Raw genomic sequence first — 20,704 nt, forward strand, 5'->3', positions numbered from 1 at the left:
ATTCAGATTCTTCGCAGACATTTTATCCACTGCCACGTAGGCCAGCTTTTTAACCACAGTGATGCTGCCAGAGCATCTTGTTATGGAGCCTTTCAGTCAGCCTTACACTGAGCTAGGAGTATGCATGGCCACAGCAAGGGTCTGCTCAGAGTAGCAGTCCCTTACACTGGGAGGAACCCAAACAGCTCACAGCATTGTGAGCCTTTAAAGAGAAAACAGAGCAAACAAACAAACAGAAACGATGTTCGTGTATTTGTTCCCAGCACATTTGATCAAAGGGAAAGCAAATGGCAACTGAAATGTGCTTACAAAGTGAATGAATCCCAAAGCTCAGAAAAATGATGGTTAAAGGTAAGTATCCCCCACTCCCATCTAGTTTGTGTTATGGTACATCCTTATGGCAGCTTTGAATCAGTGTTGCAGATTCCTTTCTAGTGGAGCAATCTTGTATTTTTAAGTATTTATTGAGCAGCTAAATAGTATTCAAATTTGCTAACAATGGCCATAGGCAATTGTTCCCCATTTTTAAGGCCCCTAATTCTGTGAATGGTGTTTCTGTCTAGCATGGAGCCAAGAGCAGATATTCACTTGTACACAGCCCCTTTCTGCTCTACATACTTCAGGCCAGATCTCAGTCTGACAGCAGTACAGCAACATTGGAGAACCCACAAACCTAGGAAGAGCTGCCAATTTCTTATTTCTCTGTTTTCAGGTTAAGCACAATATTTTATCCTACTTTTTTTTTTTTTTTTTAAATATTCCCTCTCTGTCTCCTTCCCAGGTGGGTGACTGGCCATTGGAGTCCATGCTCTGCCACTTGTGAGAAAGGTATCCAGCATCGGGAAGTGACTTGTGTTTATCAGCTGCAAAATGGCACCTATGTTAACACAAGAGACCTCTACTGCCTTGGCAACAAACCAGCAACAGTACAAAGCTGTGAAGGACGGGACTGCCTCTCAATTTGGGAAGCATCAGAGTGGTCAAAGGTAAGAATTTGACCCAAGAGAGAAGCCAGACAGCACACAGTTCTGGATACGCTGCCCTAATTTAGCTAAGAGCTTGAAGTTAAGCACATTCTCACGGTCAGCGTACTTGGTAACTTGCAGTACTGAGGCACCAGGTAGGATTGGTTTTTGTTGAAATGATTAGGTTGAAGCTGAGGTTTGTATCACATACCAGATGAGTTATTAAGGCAAGTATTAGATATCGTGCTATGTTAACTATATCTTTCCATCTGAAAAGCCTGACCACCAAGGAAAAACATTTCTCTGACCTACAGCTGGAAGTGTAGGAACCTAACAGATCTTCTGGCTCTGTTTAAATGTGGTGTGAAACAAAATACCATATTTATCAAACAGCTGCATGTTGCAGAGAATATACAGTCCAGCCTTGTCCAACCCTCTTTTGTGTAATTCCAGGAACATAGAGAAGCTGGTTATACTTTGCTTTCTTGTGTGTCTCCATGTAGCTGCAGAGAGTTAAGAAGTTATTCTCAGATATTATAAATCCATTTCACATATTAACAAAGTGTCATCTGGACAGCCTTCACTTTGTTTAGCAACAGAGTGAACCAGGAGCATGCTTACAGTTCACGAGAAGCACTCAGCAAATACATGGTAATCTTGCCTGTACCTTGTGAGTAATAGTTCTAATAGGGTTTCCATGTCAGGTTTGGTGCTGTATCTGTTAGGCTGATCTGAACAATGAAAAGATGATGTCAGTATTGGTGCAGTACGTATGTTGCTACCAGTCTCATTCCAGCCTGGCTGTGCTACAAGTCTGTCCAGAAACGGGCATTTTTGTGGGCAGGATATTTCATTGTTTTTTGTCTCTATTTTGAAACAGTGAGCTCCTGTTTAAAGCATTGTCAAAGATCTTTTGCAAAATATTATTGTTAGAAAAGTCACAGAACACAAGATACCAGGGACCTGGCACTGAAGAACAGTGTCTCTTAACAAAAACACAGTGTGGATCCATTGTCTACCTTTTGAACAGAAAATCTTTGCTTGGCAAGTGAAACACTCAAGTGAGAGTAGTGTTTCCTTTCAGTAGGACGTTGTACCTGTTCACTAATGCATTAGATTCTTTTACCTGTTTTGAAAAGATGTGGAGAAATACATTGAGTTTTAATAATTTCTCTGATACGTCTTTCATGTGTTACAAAAATAAACCTTTCAGATGGTGCTCCTTTTATTTCTTATAGCTATGCAAGGTGAGCTGTAGCAGTGTATATAGCAGACTAGTCTTCTCACTGCAGCTCCTACCTGCCTTACAGGGTGAATTTTGTCATTGGAGTGTTCATGGTCTTTTTTCAATGTTAGGTACTTCTGTGTTTTTGTTTTTAATTGGAGTAAGTCAAGTTACAGCAGGTTTTTTATGAACTGGAAATCTTCTGTATTTGTGACCATGTAACTCATTTTGTTCTAATATTGTGGAAAAAACATCATAGTAGTAATAACATTTTATAAATCAATTTTCTTGTGTGTGTTTTTGAACTTCTGGTTATACAACAAAAACAGTTGAACACATTGGTGTCTGGTCCCCAATCAAAAATGTGTGTTCTCAAAGCAAATTCCATTGCAGTCTTCAGTGTGGAAAAAATTAAGTTCCACTTTTATTGCCAAACACTTGAGATTATTTTGGACAAAGTACCACTTAATCCATTTTTAATGACAGAAATAGAGACTGTCACAAAAAGGTGAATGTTTCTGCTGTTAGGGAACTTGAGTAGAAAAAAACAATGGATTTCCTTCAAATAAAAGAGTCATATCTTAACTGCAAAGTTGTGATACTCCTTTACAAAACTTTGTGGGATTCGAATAGATAATTTGCTAATAAAATAAAACCTGATCATCTAAACTAGACACTAAGGGGCTCCTAGTAGACTATCTTGTTTTAGAATCTGTGTAAAATCTATGCATGAGAAAAAAATCACGATGACAGAGGACTTGAACAAAAAAAACCTCTTAAAGGGAATGATTTATATGTGACAACCAAAGACCTGTTGGGAACCTTTTCTCTAGGAAAAGTAAATGCAATACTGATCTGCGAATGACTTAAAAGCTTTGGGAAGAATAAACAGTTGATGTCTTTCCCAAACTCAGTTGTACAACCCACCTAGAGGATTCTCATACTGTGAAAAATACTCCTGTTTCAGTTTGATTTACTTTCAGTAAATCGGACCATTTGAATTATTTTATATATTGTTCTTTATAGTTTGAGACGAACAAGTGCAACCCCAAGGAGTCCACCCTGAGAGCTGCGGAAAATTATAGTTTATATGGGAAAATCTGTACTGCTTAGGGCAAATTTGTGGCTTTAAGGTACTGTTCAGGGAGCTCCGGTGTTGGCTCTCTGGCAATTCGTGCATTTTGAGGATTCCAGCAAAGCAGTTTCTGGAATTGTGCAAAGCCTGGAAGAATTCATCCTGGTATCTAGCACAGCTCTACAATTGTGCTTGTTACAAAGATGTTACATCCGTAAGGCGGTCATGCCATGAGCAGCACATAGTAAATTAAGTGGAAGGCTTCCCAGATTTTCAAGAAGTCACTTTGTAGTGCTCTGAAGTATTTAAAGGCACGTCTGTTTGCTTGCCAGCTCATAAACGCTTGTCATTCATGTCCTTAACAAGGCCAGCAGGTCAGAACTGCCTGGATTGTATTTTTAAGACGATTAGACAGGCATGCTGAGATTTGTCCATTTGATGTAATTTATATCAAGCTGACACTTGTTTCCAGCATAGACCCCCTGGATGGAGAAGCTTCTTGGATTATGTTCAAAAGACCTCACAGAATATCTCGTATCTTCAGTATTTATTCAGTGTCAACTCAACTGTCTTTTTCCGTGCCGATCCCCTAAAGGGGAGAACTTGACATGCTAGAGAAGGTTAGTTTTTATCTCAGTTCATACATATATCATTTTTCCATCCACCTGTCCCCAGTGGCTCTTTAAGAAAATTTCTCACTCCTAACCACTGCAGTGGCAGAAAATGAAGAGCAGAGAGACTAGCTGTGCTGCTGTGTAGTAGCATGCACACAGATGGCTGTATCAGCATTGGTAGATCTATTAACCTGTGACTGAACTGGTTATTTAAAACGTTTCTCCATTTCAGTTCACAGCCGTGTCTTTTTCCCACCTGTTGCAGTCAAGACAAATTCACCAATAAAACAGAATTTCCAGTCAACTGTTGTCAGAGATAGCAAATGGGCTGCCAGTTATTTCCACTTTTTCAAAGTGCCTAAATAACAGCATCTAAGCATTAAAATATTTGTGGACAATATTTGCTCACTTGCATGGATGTTTGTTACTAGTGTCCAAAATGCTTGAATCAAGTCTTTCTCCAGCAACTGATCCTAGAAGCCTAGTAGCTGCATTCCCACAGTCCCTGGTTATGCTTTTGATGCTGAGGGGCCCATCTTTGGTACCTGCTGATGAATGTGGGCAGCTTGCTGGCCAAGGCCGGAAGGTGATGACAGCTCTGTGGTTCACTGAGTGGTGTCTCTGCTGAGCTTTGTAAACTTCAAGTTCTTTGAAATTAACATCGCAGTGATGAGGAGGTGGCAATTCAAAGAGTGAAGGTCACACGTGTGCACATGAGAACATGTGTGAAAGCAGTGAATTCACCAGGGTGCATACGAACAGTACTGCAGAGGTGGTTTTGTAACCACAATTTCCTGCTACATAAAGTGCATTTTTCGTCATTGTTGTACTCCTGTGATACATAAGGGTATATGGCAGTTCTGTTATGAATAATGAGCTCTTAAATGCAAGATTTAGTTATTCACTAACACCATTTCTAGCACGATGCTATTTTTCACAAATAAAAGATCACAGAAGTGTATCTCATATTATTCAGACAAATCATGTTTGAAAATGGTTTCAGTTGTTGGGGGAAAATTTTGCAAGTTATCAGGTTTTGTGTGCATAAAACTAAGCTTTCCTTTTAGATATGTTACAAAAATAAAAATTCTGTTGCATGATTCCTAGAAATAATAAAACATACCTGTTGTTTTGCAGTGTTCAGCAGACTGTGGCAAAGGGATCCAAAAAAGGACAGTAACATGTACAAATTCTCAAGGAAAATGTGATGCAGCCACCAGGCCAAGAGACGAGGAAGAATGTGAGGATCACACAGGCTGTTATGAATGGAAAACAGGCGATTGGTCTAAGGTACCAGTGAGCAGTGCACGGTATTTTCTCTCTAAATCCAAAGATGTTCAGTATGCTGTGCTTCCATGTGCAGTCTGTTCTGCAGTTTCAATATTTTGAACGGAAGCTTTTGATTGATGTTTTTTGCTGGGATTTAAACTTTCCCTTTATGCCACTTGTGACCCAAATACTGCAACAGAGGCTTGTGGATATGTCAATAAACAGGTTCAAAATGAGTATTAACGGACATCTTATCCATTCAACGGCTAAAGCCACACAACTTCCACCCTAAAAATGAAGATTCTCACCACAGGCCAAAATTCATCCATCAACTCAACTCTTTGCATTAAAAGGCCACTTCATGAGCAGTGCTGGAACTGTTTTACATGTTTCAAAAAAACCAGCTCTGAATCGACCTGGCTAACAGGTTGACTTCTACGAAAAGAAGTTCATTAACAGTATCTGCCAGGACTTCAGGGAGTTAAGCGGGAATCGCATGCCCAGCCTGGGCAGCCTGAAAGGAAAATAGTAGATGTTTTCTTTCTTCAAGTATGTGTATCAGTTAAGTGTTTAGACTTCAAGTTAGAAACCTAGTCACTGAGAAAAAGAGAAATCTCACGAAGAGAAGATGTGATGAAAGTTTTGTCTCCCTCAAAGCATCAGTACTCAGCTGAGAGCTGAGCCTTATACCTCTTGTTCCACAGGTGGTGAGTTTGAGGGTCTGGGAGAACTGTTATTATGTAGAATGTGGAAGCCTTAGCAAACTCTCAGAGAGACAAAGGTTAACTGACGGCACACACTGCTGAATTGTTTGCCCTTCTCATGCAGATTTTGCTTTCAGAGTCTGATGGTATACCATTTTATTACCACAGATGCAAAACTAGAGCTGTACAACTCATGCTATTCTGAGACCTACACAGCACAGTCCAGTGCTTCACTTACTTTAGCCATCTGAGATGAAAGTTTGCCCTCTATTTAAAGGCAGAGCCAAAACCATCAGTCCCTTCCTTAGGGCTGGATTTCGCTTTCATTTAGATCTGTCTGAACACAGTTTCTCTGGTGACATCAGTGGAATTAATTCCTATGTGCAGTGGATTAAGCCAGTGCAGAATCTGCTCTGTATTTGCATTCTGATCTTAAAGTAGCAGGTAGTTTTGCTTGGGAAGGAAGCCCAGCAGTATAAGAAATTCAGCCTTTGCCAGTGTTTTTCATAACACATCCTTTACATTACCAACTTCATGTTTGTATAAAGCCTTGAAATTTCCCAGGAATATTATATTCCAGTTTGGTTTTATCTTATCTTTGTAACTGTTCTGCTCTTGAAACAGAAGGCCTACTTTTGTTCTGGAATGTACGGCATGTGCAGAAACCACTGGGATACAGTAGTTGCATTTTGCTTTCCAAAAACCCAAACTCCAGCAAGCAAAATCCACTGAAGCAGAGGCCCATGATGGGCAAATTGCCTTATCTGCAATTGTATTTTTTGCATTACAATTGGGAATTACAAATATTTATAGATACACCGTGTCAGAGATGCATGAATTTAATGGTGTCAGTGCTGGAGTGTGATTTAAGAACCAGCCATAGGCAAAAGATCTGTACTTATGCTGAGCCAGGAATTTGTATCACAGAATGTTTAGAGTATTGAACGTTATTTTATTTATAACTTGGCACACAGAATCCACACAATTTGGCCAAAATAAACAGTTCCTGTGTTAACAGGTGAAATAACATTATTTATTTATTTGTGGAATTTTAAGAGATTTTGGCAGAAGAATTGACCCAGATTCTCTTTGTAGGAGGAATATGAAATAATCATGTATTCACTGATTACATGGATCGAAAGTTCAGTACTGTATGAATGCTTCCCATCTGATAAAGAAGTTGGCTCATTGCTAGAAAGGCTGCAGTCGTGCATTGGTCACAGTAAATAGCATTGTTGATAGATTTAGTCTCTGCATGTGTGCAGTGCAAGTTCCGTGCAAAATCACTTGTTATTTGCAATTCTTAACTTGGGATTAGGATCTTCTCTGTGCAGAAGGGCACAGAAGTTTGTGTGCTGTTTATGTGGTCTGCTTCTGCCTGCAGAGAACACGTGCCAACTCTCAGCTTCCCAGGAATTTCACCCTGTGCAAATTCAGCAGATGTTCTTGGACTTAGATTTGGTTTATAATGAACATTAAAAATTCTAGACGTCTTGGTTAATGACACAAAGACTTGGATCACACAACTAGGCTGTTATCCTCTGAGTAGAGAGGTGAACAAGAAGCATCACTGGATGGCTTAAGAAAGGTATGGATAGATATAGTTCTTCTGAGAAAGTTTATTACCTCAGAAACCCAGATAGCTGAAATACTTAGTGTGGAATTCTTTGCAGATCCAGTCAGGATTTTCATTTTCAGGATCCAGAAGCTTTAATGCAGGGCTCAGACGGAGGAGAAGGACCTTTACACTATCAGCAATTCCTTTCTGGTGTTGTCTGGCTTAAACAATTTGACCATTAAGGAGAAACATACAGTCTTCTAAAGTCAAATTATAGCAAACTCCTTAGAATTCACAATTCCAGGTTGAAATTCCATTGTAGAATATTTTTGGGTTTGTTTTTTTTTTGGTTGTTTGTTTTCTTGTTTGTTTAGTTCTTGTTTTGCCAGTGCTATAAAAATCACTGTGAGAGAGCTTTGTGCTGAGATGGAAACGTTTTCTACCATTACAGCTTGATCTCAGAACAAGCAACGACCTTTTGTGATTAACTGCATTGTGGATTTGTTTCTATGAAGAATCATCAAGGAAGCAAGATTGAATGATCAGTAGTAATTACCACAGGATAGAAGGAGGGACAGATGATTTTTATGCAGACAACTTGCATGCTGCCTTGGCATTCAATCCTGAGCTGTCCCAAACTAAGATCATTTGAGTATATCCCAAAGTCTTGTAGGAAAGAGGCAAAGCTTCATTAAAAATCCATGTCTGGATACAACGTAAATAGAATGGGCTCTCTGAGGGGCAGACTCTTATTTTTGTCAGAGGAGCAGTAGAAGCATTTATAGAACACATAGGCGCTCTGTGCATGAGAAGACTTGCCTAAGGAGCTCCCCAGAGCTTTACTAAGAATGCCTTCAGTCATGAGATCACAGACACAAACAAGAACTGCTATAGCTGACAGCAATGGACACGCTTATCCTATGTAAGATTTTAGGTCGTGTTCCATTCAGAAGATGCAGGGATTTGGAGCTGATGGAGTGGATTTTGCAGTCAGTCTGGGCTGTTTGTGTGTTCCCAGTGTACTTGCAGTTTTTTTGAATTGTGCCACAGGGAGCTGATATATCTAATTTGCTTTGCAAATACATATGTTCAGGTTTGTGATGTTATTTAAATTTCTTTGAAGTTACCTTTATTAGTCCAAAGCCTGAGATTGACATACTATCTAGTGTACTTGTGAAGACAGAATATTGTTCTGTTACTAGTAGCCATGATAACCTCCAACTTGCTAGCATTCCTAAACTTTCAACTTTTTCATTCTTAACAAAAAGAATCTTATTTTTATCATTTACACAAATACAGCATTAGTATGAACAGCATAACAAAAATATTCCTGGTCTGAAAGTCTTCAAACCTAGCAGAAAGGCAGATTTTAAAGTGAGAAACCCACTGAAGGTGTTAACCTGAAATTATTTTTTACTATTGCCTGGATTCTTTAGAATTGCAGTTCGTTATATCACCCTTTCTTTTTTTTGTATGATGCAATATACAAATGGGAATCCAAGTCATCTCCCGTTCAGTCTTTTCTTCCAAAAGGAAATTCCACATCCAGTTTGTACTCAGTTAAAGAAACAAACATCGCATACACTCTTTTGTCCTTGCAATACTTCTTGCGTGTTTGAAATCTGAGCTGTTAAAGGTTGTAGCACTAGAAACATTTTCACATTTTTGTTGTAGTTGTGCTGGTCAAAAGAACAGCCATAGATCGCTCGCTTTCCCAGCTCTTGCCTCAGATTCCTAAGCTGCTGAAACTATGCCTCCGATGCATTAACAAGATAGTAGTTCATTCTTTCACGATCAGTTGTGTTTTGTTGGCAAACTTCAGGTCAAGGATTACATTCCTGTAAAGCATGCAGGTAGCTGGTGGATAGAATGTGGCTGTCTCGATCGCTTTGCAGGATGCACTGTCTGCATCTGTGCTCCTCATGTGCTCGAGGCTGCAGGACTGTGAGTTGTGCTCGCGTCTGCCGTGACTCCTGCAGTGGAACCAGATGTCCCAGATGCTTTGGGAGTGTGTTGCTGGCCTGCTGCAGGAAGATGAGGTACAGCCTAGATGGACCAGCTAGCTGTGGTAGTGACAAAGAGCAGTTGTGCTCGAAGATGCAGCACTGGGGACTGTTTTTTAGCTACACAGGCCTCCCCACTCTGTCTTCAGCACTTTCCCCTTCTAATCTTGGAATGACGAAGCAGGTAAATCACCTAGGGGCAGATGTGCAAGCTAACGCTGTATCTTTTCAGTTCCTTTTCTCCAGTTGGCTTATGGGCTCTTCCAAGGTATAACTGAAAAGGTGAGATTACAGAGCAGGAGTAATCTTCCAGAAGACTTTTATGGATTTTTCTTCATTTCCAGTTGTACTTAGTTGTTTCTCTGTTTTATGTGCCTCAACATACTCTATTTGTGTCTTGTGACTGAAGTATTCTATTTCAAGCCAAAAGCACAAAGTGGTTCAGAGTTCCCCATTTCACTTCTTTTGCTGTTCTTCTTTTAGCTGGTATTATGTCAAGGAAGGCATGGTTACAAGCAAGATACACTAACTACATCGTTAGTGCAGATTTTCACAAGGATGCACTTCCAGTTTTGTTGGCAGAAGCTAAAACATGCAACATCTGTTCCTCAGTCAACAATTTAGCTCATTAACCTATTATATTACATAGCCCAATGAAAAGGTTTTTAGAGGAAGAAAGATGCATAGAAGCCTTATAATATATTGACTTTGCCTTTTTTTTTCTTTTCTTTACAGTAGATACTCTGTAAATATTATGGCCTATATTATGTATTTCCTGATGTGAATCCAGGCTGTCTTTCATTCTTCCTTCCAATCCATTGGCCACAAGCCAAAGGTCTCACTCAGCGCTGGGGGTCAGATATCATTCTGTCTGGCACTGGTATAAATGCAGATTGATTCAGCCACTTAAATTACTGCAAGCTTATGCCAAGGCAATTCAGATCAGAATCTGATCTGCTGGGCTGTGTGAGATCCTTGGGTCTTGTGTAGGAACCATCACAGATTCATACTTCTGGGTGAAAACAGAAATGTATGGCATCTCAAGCTGGGATTCCACTTGAGGAAAGGAGAGGAGCGGAGGAGAAATCTTTTTCTACCATTTTACATGTTTTACATGAACACCTGGGCCCAACTTTAACTGAGTTCAGAATGGTTGTGTACTGAAGAATCTGCACAGCAGTAGTAATGATCAGCTTGGCAAAGCACAGTTTTAAAAAGTATTCTTGTTGCCAAATAATGTCAGTAATGATAAAATACATGTGAAAAATTACCTATAGCCACCTGACCTGCTTGTGCATCACTGGCTGCCAATTTCTTTACAGTATTTTCTCCAGCCTATGAAATACTGGCTGCAGGTTCTCATCCCAGGAGAATATTAACAATACAGAGAAAAAAAATCTAATTTCCTATAACAAAAATACTGTATTTGTGCCAGACATTGAGGTGTTTCATACTGCAGATCAGCAGTCATTTACGGCAATGGGTGGTAACAAGGATTTTGTTATTGTGAATTAATTATTTTGGCAGGATTACAGTAGGCTGCATTCTCTGAGAGATAAAACCCCTATCCTTGCAGTACACACACAAAGAAAAGGTGTTGGGTTTTTTGGTTTTTTTTGTTTCTTCTTTTTTTTTCAAAAAGCTCAACAGTTTTCCACTGCCAGGGAGGCATGTTTTTCGAGTTCCAAACATCTGGGAACATCAGCAAAATCCTCTGTATGTCTCACTTTTAATGATTAACTCACATTATATGATAAGAGGAGCAAATCAAGGACAGCTGTGATTTGAGAGGTGTATTCAAAGCTATAAATATTGAAGCAATCTGTCCTTTGTTCTAAAATTCATTACAAATTCATGGCTTGACCCACCATCTGCTAGTGATAAACCATGGACAACTTGTTAATTGTTCATAAAGGTCACAACTAAGTTCATCTTCTTCTACCTTGAAGAAAATAACTTTTCTTGTTGAATTGGGAGAAAAATCTGCAGCAGGGATGGTTGCTTAGGAGTGCAGGCTAAGCACATCACAGCTGACAGACCTTTCCCTGCCTCTTACTTGCTTTGGCTTGGCAAACAACTTGTAATTTATGTCTGCTTGTGTGCATTCAGCACCACAGCTAGAAGCTGATATTGAAAGGTCTCACTGATGCAAATTGATCTCCAGAAAGTGATGCAGCTGGATATGTCTAGAGAGGGCCCAACAGGCTTCTATCTTCTAACTCTCTCTAGCTCTCCTTATAAGCATAACTGAGAGCCAGATCATCAGCGTATCCTAAACCTGACTGCTGTCCCAGTGGACTGCTCTAAGTTGCACTACTAGTTCCAATTCCCTGTGGCTTTTTTCCTCCAGCTTCTGATACTGATGTGCAAATTGCAGCCTCTTTTGCCAACAGTTAATCTTCAAAATACTCCTGGCTACAGAGGATAAGAACAAATGGCCCAAACTTGGTTATATCACATAGAGACAGTCCTGAATTCAGGAAAGCTGGTGCTGATGTCGTAGTAAAGACTTTGGAAAGCATCATGAAAAGTGATAGCTATGCATATTTCAAATAGAAAGGTACCTTCTTGAGATGAGTTAAGCTAAAACCATCAATCTCTAGTTTAATTTCCATAGAGGAAAAGCCTGGAATAAAATGTATCTCAGTGTAAGAGAAAACCTTGTGCTTATTTTACAAAAAAAGGCTGCAGCATGGCCATGGGCCCATTGCTTGCTTAAATGCACATCACTGAGTCCTCGCCATCTGACAGGTAGGTGCTTTGTTTGGGAGAGTTATTAGGTACCATTTATAATCTTTGTCTTAATAGCGTTATCTCCTCCCCTTAGTAGAGTCTGAATTACTGAATCTGTAAGTCTGAGGGATCTTTGATCCCTCCACTCACTGGCTGCAAAGGGCCCGTAAGCAGAGCTAGTTCACTAAGATAAACAGCTAGTTCACTAAGGTGAATCCTTCCCTTTTTCCTCTCTGATTTTCCGTTCACCATCTGTGAAAAATTTTTTGCTATGGTCAGAAATGTAAAAATCGTGTATCAGCACTAAAACAAGTGTAAGACTCTCTAGACCTGTGCTGTCAGCTCCAGTTTTAGTGGTAAACCTAGGTGTGAAAAGTGAAGAGGTGCAGACTATAGTGCTGGCTGTGTCATTCCCCTGTGATCTCTAAGCCGCAGAAACCAAGTCCTGAGTGTGCCTTTGAAACAGTGACAGCTTCTATCTTGCACAACAGTTTGCACAGCTCAACTCTGCTGGAGTTTCTGGGAATGTACAGATTATTTTGATGATTCCTAAGAGATGGATAGAGTGCTGCAAAAAGGCCGTATTCATGAGTGTTTTGTTTGAAGTGGGATTTTTTCTGTCATAGTCTTACTGTCTTCCAATACAGCCTCCAGTGATCCTATTAATTGGAAAAATAACTTTTCTTTTGTGATATCTTTTATTTAAAAGCCTCATTCATTAAGTGCTTTTTTTTTTGATGGAGCATTAAAGCCTCCCACTAAGATCAGTGGATTTGAAATGGAATTCTATTGTGACTATTTTACTCTTTTTAATGTGAGAAGGAAGAAAGCATGAAAGGCAAGCCTGTTCAAATATTGGCATTCATTTTCTCTGAGTAACTGAGACGTTACAGTATTTAGGATAATGTCTTTAAGGAGGTGAACAGTATGCAATTTGCTTTTTGTACTGTGCAGCTGAAGAGGTTTTTGTGCTTCAATTCCTTACAACATACAGTATGTGTCACTAGCAATGCTACATAATTTTGTAGTATTTCCAAAAGCCTACTGAGTTTTACAGTGACCAGTGAGGCACTAAGGTGACAACTTTCCAGAATGTCTTTAAAGAACAATGGCTGTCACCCTGATGGTGATCCCTTCTTTTGGCTGTGCACAGTGGTGAGCTGCAGTGTTCTTCATATACCTCAGATCTGAGTAGCTCCTTGTCTAGAGAACACCCAGCCAGAACCAGTGTGCTGGAGATGAGCATCCTCTTGCTGAAATTAAATAATCCTAATGACATCTTTACTTACTTTCTTTTTAATAAATTGCTTTTAGGTAGCATTGCTTATTAAAAGATGAGTAATTTAAAGATGTGCTCAGTGGAGCTTCGGTTAACAAGATTCTCTTTCAGAATAACATCTATGGCAGCAGTTAGTGTGCAACTGTAGGTCATGTAGCTCATAAAAACATTGCTCAGCGTTGAATGCATTGAATGCATATGTTGTAGAAGTAAGGTAATTCTCAGGCAGTCAGCCTGAGTGGAGTTATGTGTTTCCATGGTTATGCAGCTTTCTTTTACTATCTAGCTCACTTGAAGTTAGCTCAATTATGCATTTTACATGAAGTGGTTGTCTGCTTCATTTTCATTGAAGTTCTACAGATTGAATAAGCTATGGGAGATTTCTGCTTTTTACTTGTCACAGATCAAAACGGTGCACACATGATGCTAGAGGTGGTATGCTAGGATATGGCACCTTGTAGGCAATACAGCTTAATTTCACATCTTTGCTTTTATTATTTGAGTTTCACGCAGTCCTCTGTGTAGCCAAGAGTTGGACATGATGATCCTTGTGAGTCCCTTCCAACACTGATACATTATGATTCTATGACGTGAATTCTGTCTGGTTGGTATGATTAATTAAATATCATTTCCTCATTAGCATCCACCTGAGCTGCATTGCACAAGTACTTAAGGGCACTGTCAGTACCCTGAATATTCATGCATTCTGCTTATAATCTCTGAACTCTGTGCACAATGGAACTTTTCAGAATAGCAAAGTCAACCATAATTACACAGGGAGGCATGCTGGTCAGGTCTTGTTTCTCAGGGTCATGCAGTTCGAAAGCACAGCTGTAGGCAGTTTGCAAAGATTGCTTCTCTCTTCCCCTTCTAAGATACTGTCACATCAGCCACGAGCATTTTCTGCTGTAATTTATTGTTTCTTCCTATATTGAGTCAGAAGGGTATGCATTTTTTCTTGGCTAGGTTAAACAAATCAGTCATTTCACAAAAGTTTCCAAGTGATAGTTTGTTGTAAGCAAGACCAGATATGTTCTCTTTACAGATCCAGAGTTAAAAAGAAAAAAAAAAAAAAAAAAAAAAGGAAAGAAAGAAAAGAACAGGAGAGCTTGAAAAACAGCTTACAGTTTGCTTTGGGCTGAGATCTTATCAATGAAAAGACAGAAATTTCTTTCATTAGCGTGATGCCATAGTGAAAGTCAAACTGGTGTTTATGAAAGTATATCGCATGCTGCTTTTCAGTTAAAACTCTAGAGTTTAAATTAGCAATATTTGTAAAAAGCCTGATGTTAAGGGGTGTAGGGTACTGACTTTCAGAGCACACACATTAAGGTCTCAAGAACAGTTGAATTACAGGATGTTTGTCGTTCATCTCAGGTGCTGTGTTAGAATGGTGCCAATAGGAACCTCTCTTAGTTTTTTTCTGACTTTCATAAAAGCAAGAAATAAAACCCCTGGGGGAAAAACTCTCTGCCCTATCCTAACGCCTTGAATACTTGAGCTCTGAAGTCAGTAAAGCATGACTGTATCTCTGAATGCTGGAGCTTTAGCCATAGTGTTATCCTTGGCATCAGCAACTTTCAGCAAATTGGGGACAAACCCATATCTTTAAACATCAGATGCCTGCAGACTGACGGATAAAATTTTAGCAAACCTTGCCTTCAGCTCAGTTATTACTGTCATTTTGAACTATCTCTCCCTGCAACAGATTTGCCTTATAAATATTGTAGTATGTTCAGGATTGGCTGAAGGGATGCTGTGACCTTCTGCCAGAAGAAGCAAGTCTCTTATAAAAGAGACTAACGTCTCTTAGAGGTCAGAAAAGTGAGATTTTTAAAGGTGATATGTGGTCTGAGGACATCCCTGCAAGGTCAGCAGTTCTCAACTAAGGCATAAGCAATTCTTCATTATCCCATTCAGTCCAGAGCAAATCACAGCCTGTCCTCTGTTGCAGTAAATCTGTTCTTTATTCTGTCCCCATTAATCCTCAACATAGGGATTCTTTGGGCTGATCCTTGTTAGGTATTCCTACAGCTGCCCAAAGGCAAGCCTGCCCTGGCTTAATTTATTTTTATTCCTCTCTCCTTTTCTGGCTATCTTTTGTAGATCAGAGTTGATGAAGTCCTTGACAGATCCCAGCACTTACTGTAAATTCATTCTGTTTTAATACCTAGTATTCTCCTGAGGCATTTGCTTTCAAAGGAATTAGACACCTGTCATCACCTTCAGTAGATTTCAAGCTTTCTTAGATTATCCTAAGGTGAAAATAGCATTCCTGTTGAAAAATCATAGCTTAGTCTGAAGGTTGGAGTCTTTCTGTGAGTAAATTTTCTTTAAGCTGATGAATGCAGCTGCTGCCTTGACAATTTGTGAGTTTATTTCCTTCTGGATATCCCCACCGGCTTCCATGTTACTGCCAAAGAATGTGAATGGAGGCATTTTTTTTACTTCTTTTGCCTTCTCAAGTAGTGCTTAAACTGGGAGTTAAAAGAGCTCTCATTAGGTTCACTTTTCCTAACTGTTCATTAACCCCCCTCCTTGTTCCAGCGTTGAACAATCCTTTGATCTTTGCATGCGGGTTGATTTTCTAATTTACAATGGCTATATTGTCCATTTAGTGTGTTGTGGCTAAACTACGTGGATTTTGCATATGCATTTTTGTGATATTGATATCATTGGCAGTGCCTCCTGAAAGGGAAGAGAACACTCCTTTGTTTGCCACCAGCATCTATTCAGCCATTTGCCTGCGTCCCTGGTTTCTGAGACTGGGCAAGTTGCTTATGGGCTTTGCCTCAGTGCTTGCAGAGCAGCTCACGGGGCAGGCAGAGTTCCGCACCACTCTGCATCGCGTTCCAAAGCTGATCCTCCACGTTTACAGGTCACTGTGGCATCAAAACACACGTGTTTTTGGAGTTATATCAATGCTTTTATAGGTTTTTTTGATTTCCAGAGTATTTGTGTTAACAGCGGTGTTTGTGACAAGTTGATATTTTCCCAGCATTCTGCAGAATGAAAGCTGGATCAAGTGCCAAGCTGGAGCAGGATTTCAACCCCTGCAGCCCAGCCCCATCCAGCCATGAGTGATGTGCCCTTGCCTTGACTGCCTAGAAGTTCCCTGTTTGCAAGAGGGCTGCAGCAGTTTTCCCTGCTTGAACACTTCATACCTGTGTCCAGTCCTGAGGGTCCTGTGTCGGGGTGAATCCAGCCCTGAAAACTTTTCCATGGATATATTTAATTGCTCTATAAATATTTGGGAGCAGAGAGACTGTAGCAGTGCATTTAGCTGTCCAGAATAGGAGGAAAGGTATTTATGAGAATTTGCTGTTCAGTTGGAGTTTGATTTTTATCCCTCTTTTAATGATGTCCTCTCTTCATCGGGCAGCATGAGTAACAATTCCCCCTTTGTATTTTGTATCTATTCCTATTTCCTATTGAAATTCCTAGGAAAGAGACTATCCAAGTACAGAGTTGAAAATTTCATCTTAAAATAAGCCAGATGTCCAACCTTCCTTTAGCTGCCAAGCCCAAAAGAGTTCAAGAAAGATGTTAAAATCTGTCTTCCTGGCTGTGAAAAACTAATTGCATAGCATAGGTGATGATCCCAATCTCCCAGGAGAAGGAATAAAACTGCCTCGGGCAAAAATCTGCTGTTATTTGTCTGAGGATTGGAGTTGGCAGTATCTGTGGAAAAAGTTTCACTGCTTACCCTCCTTGCTGGTTAACAAATGCTGAGACAGAAACACAGACAAAGGTAGGTGAGTGTATATCAGTAGCCGAAAACCTTATTCACCTTATGAGGAAAGTGTCTTTTGTCTCTTTTTTGGAGAAATTCAGTGCTAGAGAAGTGCAGGGAGGGATGCAGTAAGAATAACGAACAGGTGCACATATTTTCTTTCAACAGTAAAGCAAACACACATTTGGTGAGTACGACAAGTATAGGAAACCTGTTAATAAAAAGACATCAATGTGAGTGACTAAAAATGAATATTAGAGCTGGCCTGTGTTACTTTTGTCAGCAAGCTTTTCTGGTGCTACAGTTCTTCCTACGCAGAACTGAGAACACACATTGTATACGTAGGTATCTCCCTGTGCTGGGTTGTCTGAAGCAGGATCCCACCAATTCTATTTTAATGTTCCTTTCACGTGAGGCCATTTTGCATAGGTCTTGCAGTGATCCACACAGGAAGGAGAAGCTGTGTGTGCTCCAGCCCAGAACAAAGCTATGCCTCTTGCATTAGATGGTCTTTGAGCAGCACCCGGGGTTTGTTATGATACTTCAGAACAAATAGATGGGAGAGGAGGTGGAGGAGTGCATGCATCCACCTGTACTTTTGCCCCTGTGTTCTGGCCTTACAGTCATCCACACTGCATTCCCATTGTTCAGACTTCCATCCAGTCTCAGCGGTGCTGATATTTGGAGTGTCCTAAATCTCTGGTTTGCCATTTTTAAGAAGCAGCAGTCTGAAATGATAACATTTTTCAGGGAAAGAGCTCCACTGCACTGACCTTGTTCAGAAACAGCAGAGGATAGAAAATGCGAACGTTTTGACACCATCCTAATTATATTTCCTGACTTTTCTCCCACCTCCTCCTCCCCATTGTTTGCTTGTGTGTGGCTCTAGCAGAAATAGGAATCATACCAAAGTCCTGCAACCTATTGTTTCTTTATTTTAAATACAAGGTTCTTTTATTAACTCCAGCTGGTGCACCTCGCTGTGCTCACTGCATTTGTTTTATTAAAATTGAACTGCGTGCAAGTAGGACATTGTAAATCACAAGTGACTGGGCCAGAGGAAGAGGGAGGGAGAGGCAGGGACTCCAATTGTATGACAACAAAGAGAGCATATAAACAGGCTGGGCCTCTTGGCTAATAGAAGCCAAAACTCACGAAATACAATTTGCAATTGCTCCCAGGAGGACAGACAAGTGCCAGACAGTTAGCAAGGATAGAGGAGTGAATACTTGAATACCTAATGTGTTCTCCTACATACTGGAACAGAGCTTCTCTATGGGTCTGGGCATGCAGTAGGAGCTGACTGCCTCCGCTGTAATCCTTGGTTACCTGATACCAGTGCCTTGCGGTGGTCACCTGGTTTGTGAAAGTAGCCTTGTCAGACAGACAAAGTCTTGGAGAAGGTGTTTAAACTAAGGCAACCAGTTCCACTGTCTCCCTCATGAAGTGGGAGTATTCCTGGGCAGTATTCAGCAGTGGTGATTTTTCAGCTTTGCATCTTTGTTGCTGGTGGAAAGAGTTGCACCTCAGTCCTCTTGGAACCTCATGGACATTGAGAGAGACAGCTAGTGTGGGTGGACTCAGGGTGAAATGAGTCCACACAGAAAGACAACCCACATGCTAGGACTGTTTTTCTGCATGCAACACTCTGGGAGCTGCAGAATGCTGACAAATGCGACAACTTTATGAAGGGTCTCTTGTTAATAAATTTGCTCAGCGTTGAGTCCGTGCTTATCCACTGATCTGCTGCACACTTCAATTCTGGCAGTTATTTTTATGCTGTACGTAAACACATGATTTTGAAGCTGTTCAGCTTTGCCCATGTCTCAGTCTCTTCTCTTCTCCAGTGCTCCTCAACCTGTGGGAAGGGCCTCCAGTCACGTGTTGTGCAGTGCATGCACAAAGTCACCGGGCGCCATGGCAGTGAGTGTCCTGTCCTGTCCAAGCCAGCAGCCTACAGGCAGTGCCACCAAGAGGTCTGCAATGAGAAGATTAATGTCAACACAATTACCTCGCCCAGACTTGGTGAGTGAGGGGTCTTGGGGTGAAGGTGTGCCACCTGTGAAGGACCAGATGAAGCCCAACATCTCAGTATATTAAAAAAAAAAAAAGGAAAAAAAAGTGGGGCTTCCAGAAATTAGGAGAGAGACACTCAGACTAAAGATCTGGAGTGGTTAGGTTCTTCCTTACCCATCAGTTCTTGCTGCAGACTGCTCAAGGAGAAGCACCACGCAGTGGCTAGACCTGTGGGACCAATAGGACTAGTGGTGGATGATGGATTGGTGGATCACAGAGGGAGCTGACAGATTTATCTTTCTTAGTCACAAACAAACATCTCACCGCGCTTTAACTGTGGTGTGTGTAAAGTATGATATTTTATTCTTCTCTGCCCCAAGGAAAATGCATGACCTTGACAAGTAGAGCATGACTGGCTTTAGTTTTTTTTTTTTCCTTCTCATTTGTTGCCACAAGAATGTGGTTTGATGAATTAATTTGCTCTGGGAGGCAAGAAAGCATCCAGATCCCTTCTGTGAAAACTTGTTTTTCTGCCACTGTCCTTCTCACCCTCCCAGCATTCACTGTGTACCTGGCCAACCTGACTACTGTGGTAAGCCATTTGTTTTCCAAAACACTGTGTTTAAGAGAAGGATCTAATTAAGAATGCTTATGTTAATACAAAATTGTAGGAATCTGTAATTTTCCATGTCATATTTGCTTACTTTACAAGGGAATAATTTTTTTTTCTTCAAACTTCAGCTTTTGTCCTCAGTCAAAGCTCAAAGAACCAACCTGATTTCTTTACATTTCACACATAATCAGCAGTAAGACAAAGCTGAACTAAGCCATCAGTTGCTGACACAGACTAATTGCTACCTCCCACTGCTTTTAAGAACAGCTTCCATCCTACCACCTCTTGTAGACAAAAAGTCTCTAACACCCGTGAAAATGCAGAGCTACTAAGTAGTAGAGAACCATTTCTAATCATGCTTTCCAGCATGATTTAAGTAACATTTGAACTAGGACTGGACATGAGGCTTCTGAACTGAAAGTTGTTTCCCAAAAGTTCAGTAGCTATTTAAAAGAGTATGGGAAATTTTAGTCTTGCAAATACAGACGTACTGAGGAGCTTTTAAGCTCTTTTGTTTAAGAACATCTGAGAGTGCTTCCCAAATATTTTAGCACTAAGAGCATAGTGGAGGGAAAACATTTCGTTTGAGAAATAAGCCTTTGATACACTGATGAGAAAATAAACCCTTTCTAATTCACGTTTTTGAACAAAGCAATAAAAAGCTCTTGTGTTCAGAAGACTGAGAGGGCTCGAGTCCCTGCTGAAAGTAATCTGCAAGTAATTTGGGATGCTTTATTTCTAAACCAGGCTTGGAATCACCAGGCCAGAAACAATGATAATTGATATTAGCGGAAAGATATATCATTGAATGTTTTGTTCTTCCTACATATATACAGATTCTCATTGAATTTTTTTTAAACAAAATTTTCTGTTTTCTGCAACCTCACAAAAAATATACAGGAAAAAATCCAGTCACG

The 20,704-nt window shown here is 40.3% G+C and overlaps 1 protein-coding gene across 1 annotated transcript in view; it reads left to right on the top strand.

Annotated features, from left to right (window-relative positions):
- ADAMTS17 (ADAM metallopeptidase with thrombospondin type 1 motif 17) overlaps positions 1–20,704 on the top strand; it is a 166,633-nt gene that overhangs the window by 140,642 nt on the left and 5,287 nt on the right. Inside the window, exons 22-24 of the mRNA XM_042824518.1 lie at positions 782–986; positions 5,017–5,169; positions 19,006–19,183. Coding sequence (XP_042680452.1) covers positions 782–986; positions 5,017–5,169; positions 19,006–19,183 — 536 coding nt within the window. The remainder of the gene's footprint in view (positions 1–781; positions 987–5,016; positions 5,170–19,005; positions 19,184–20,704) is intronic.

Source organism: Centrocercus urophasianus, unplaced genomic scaffold (genome assembly GCF_019232065.1).
Source record: "Centrocercus urophasianus isolate 14NV4802_14NV808 unplaced genomic scaffold, USGS_Curo_1.0 seq_23, whole genome shotgun sequence".
NCBI lineage: Eukaryota > Metazoa > Chordata > Aves > Galliformes > Phasianidae > Centrocercus > Centrocercus urophasianus.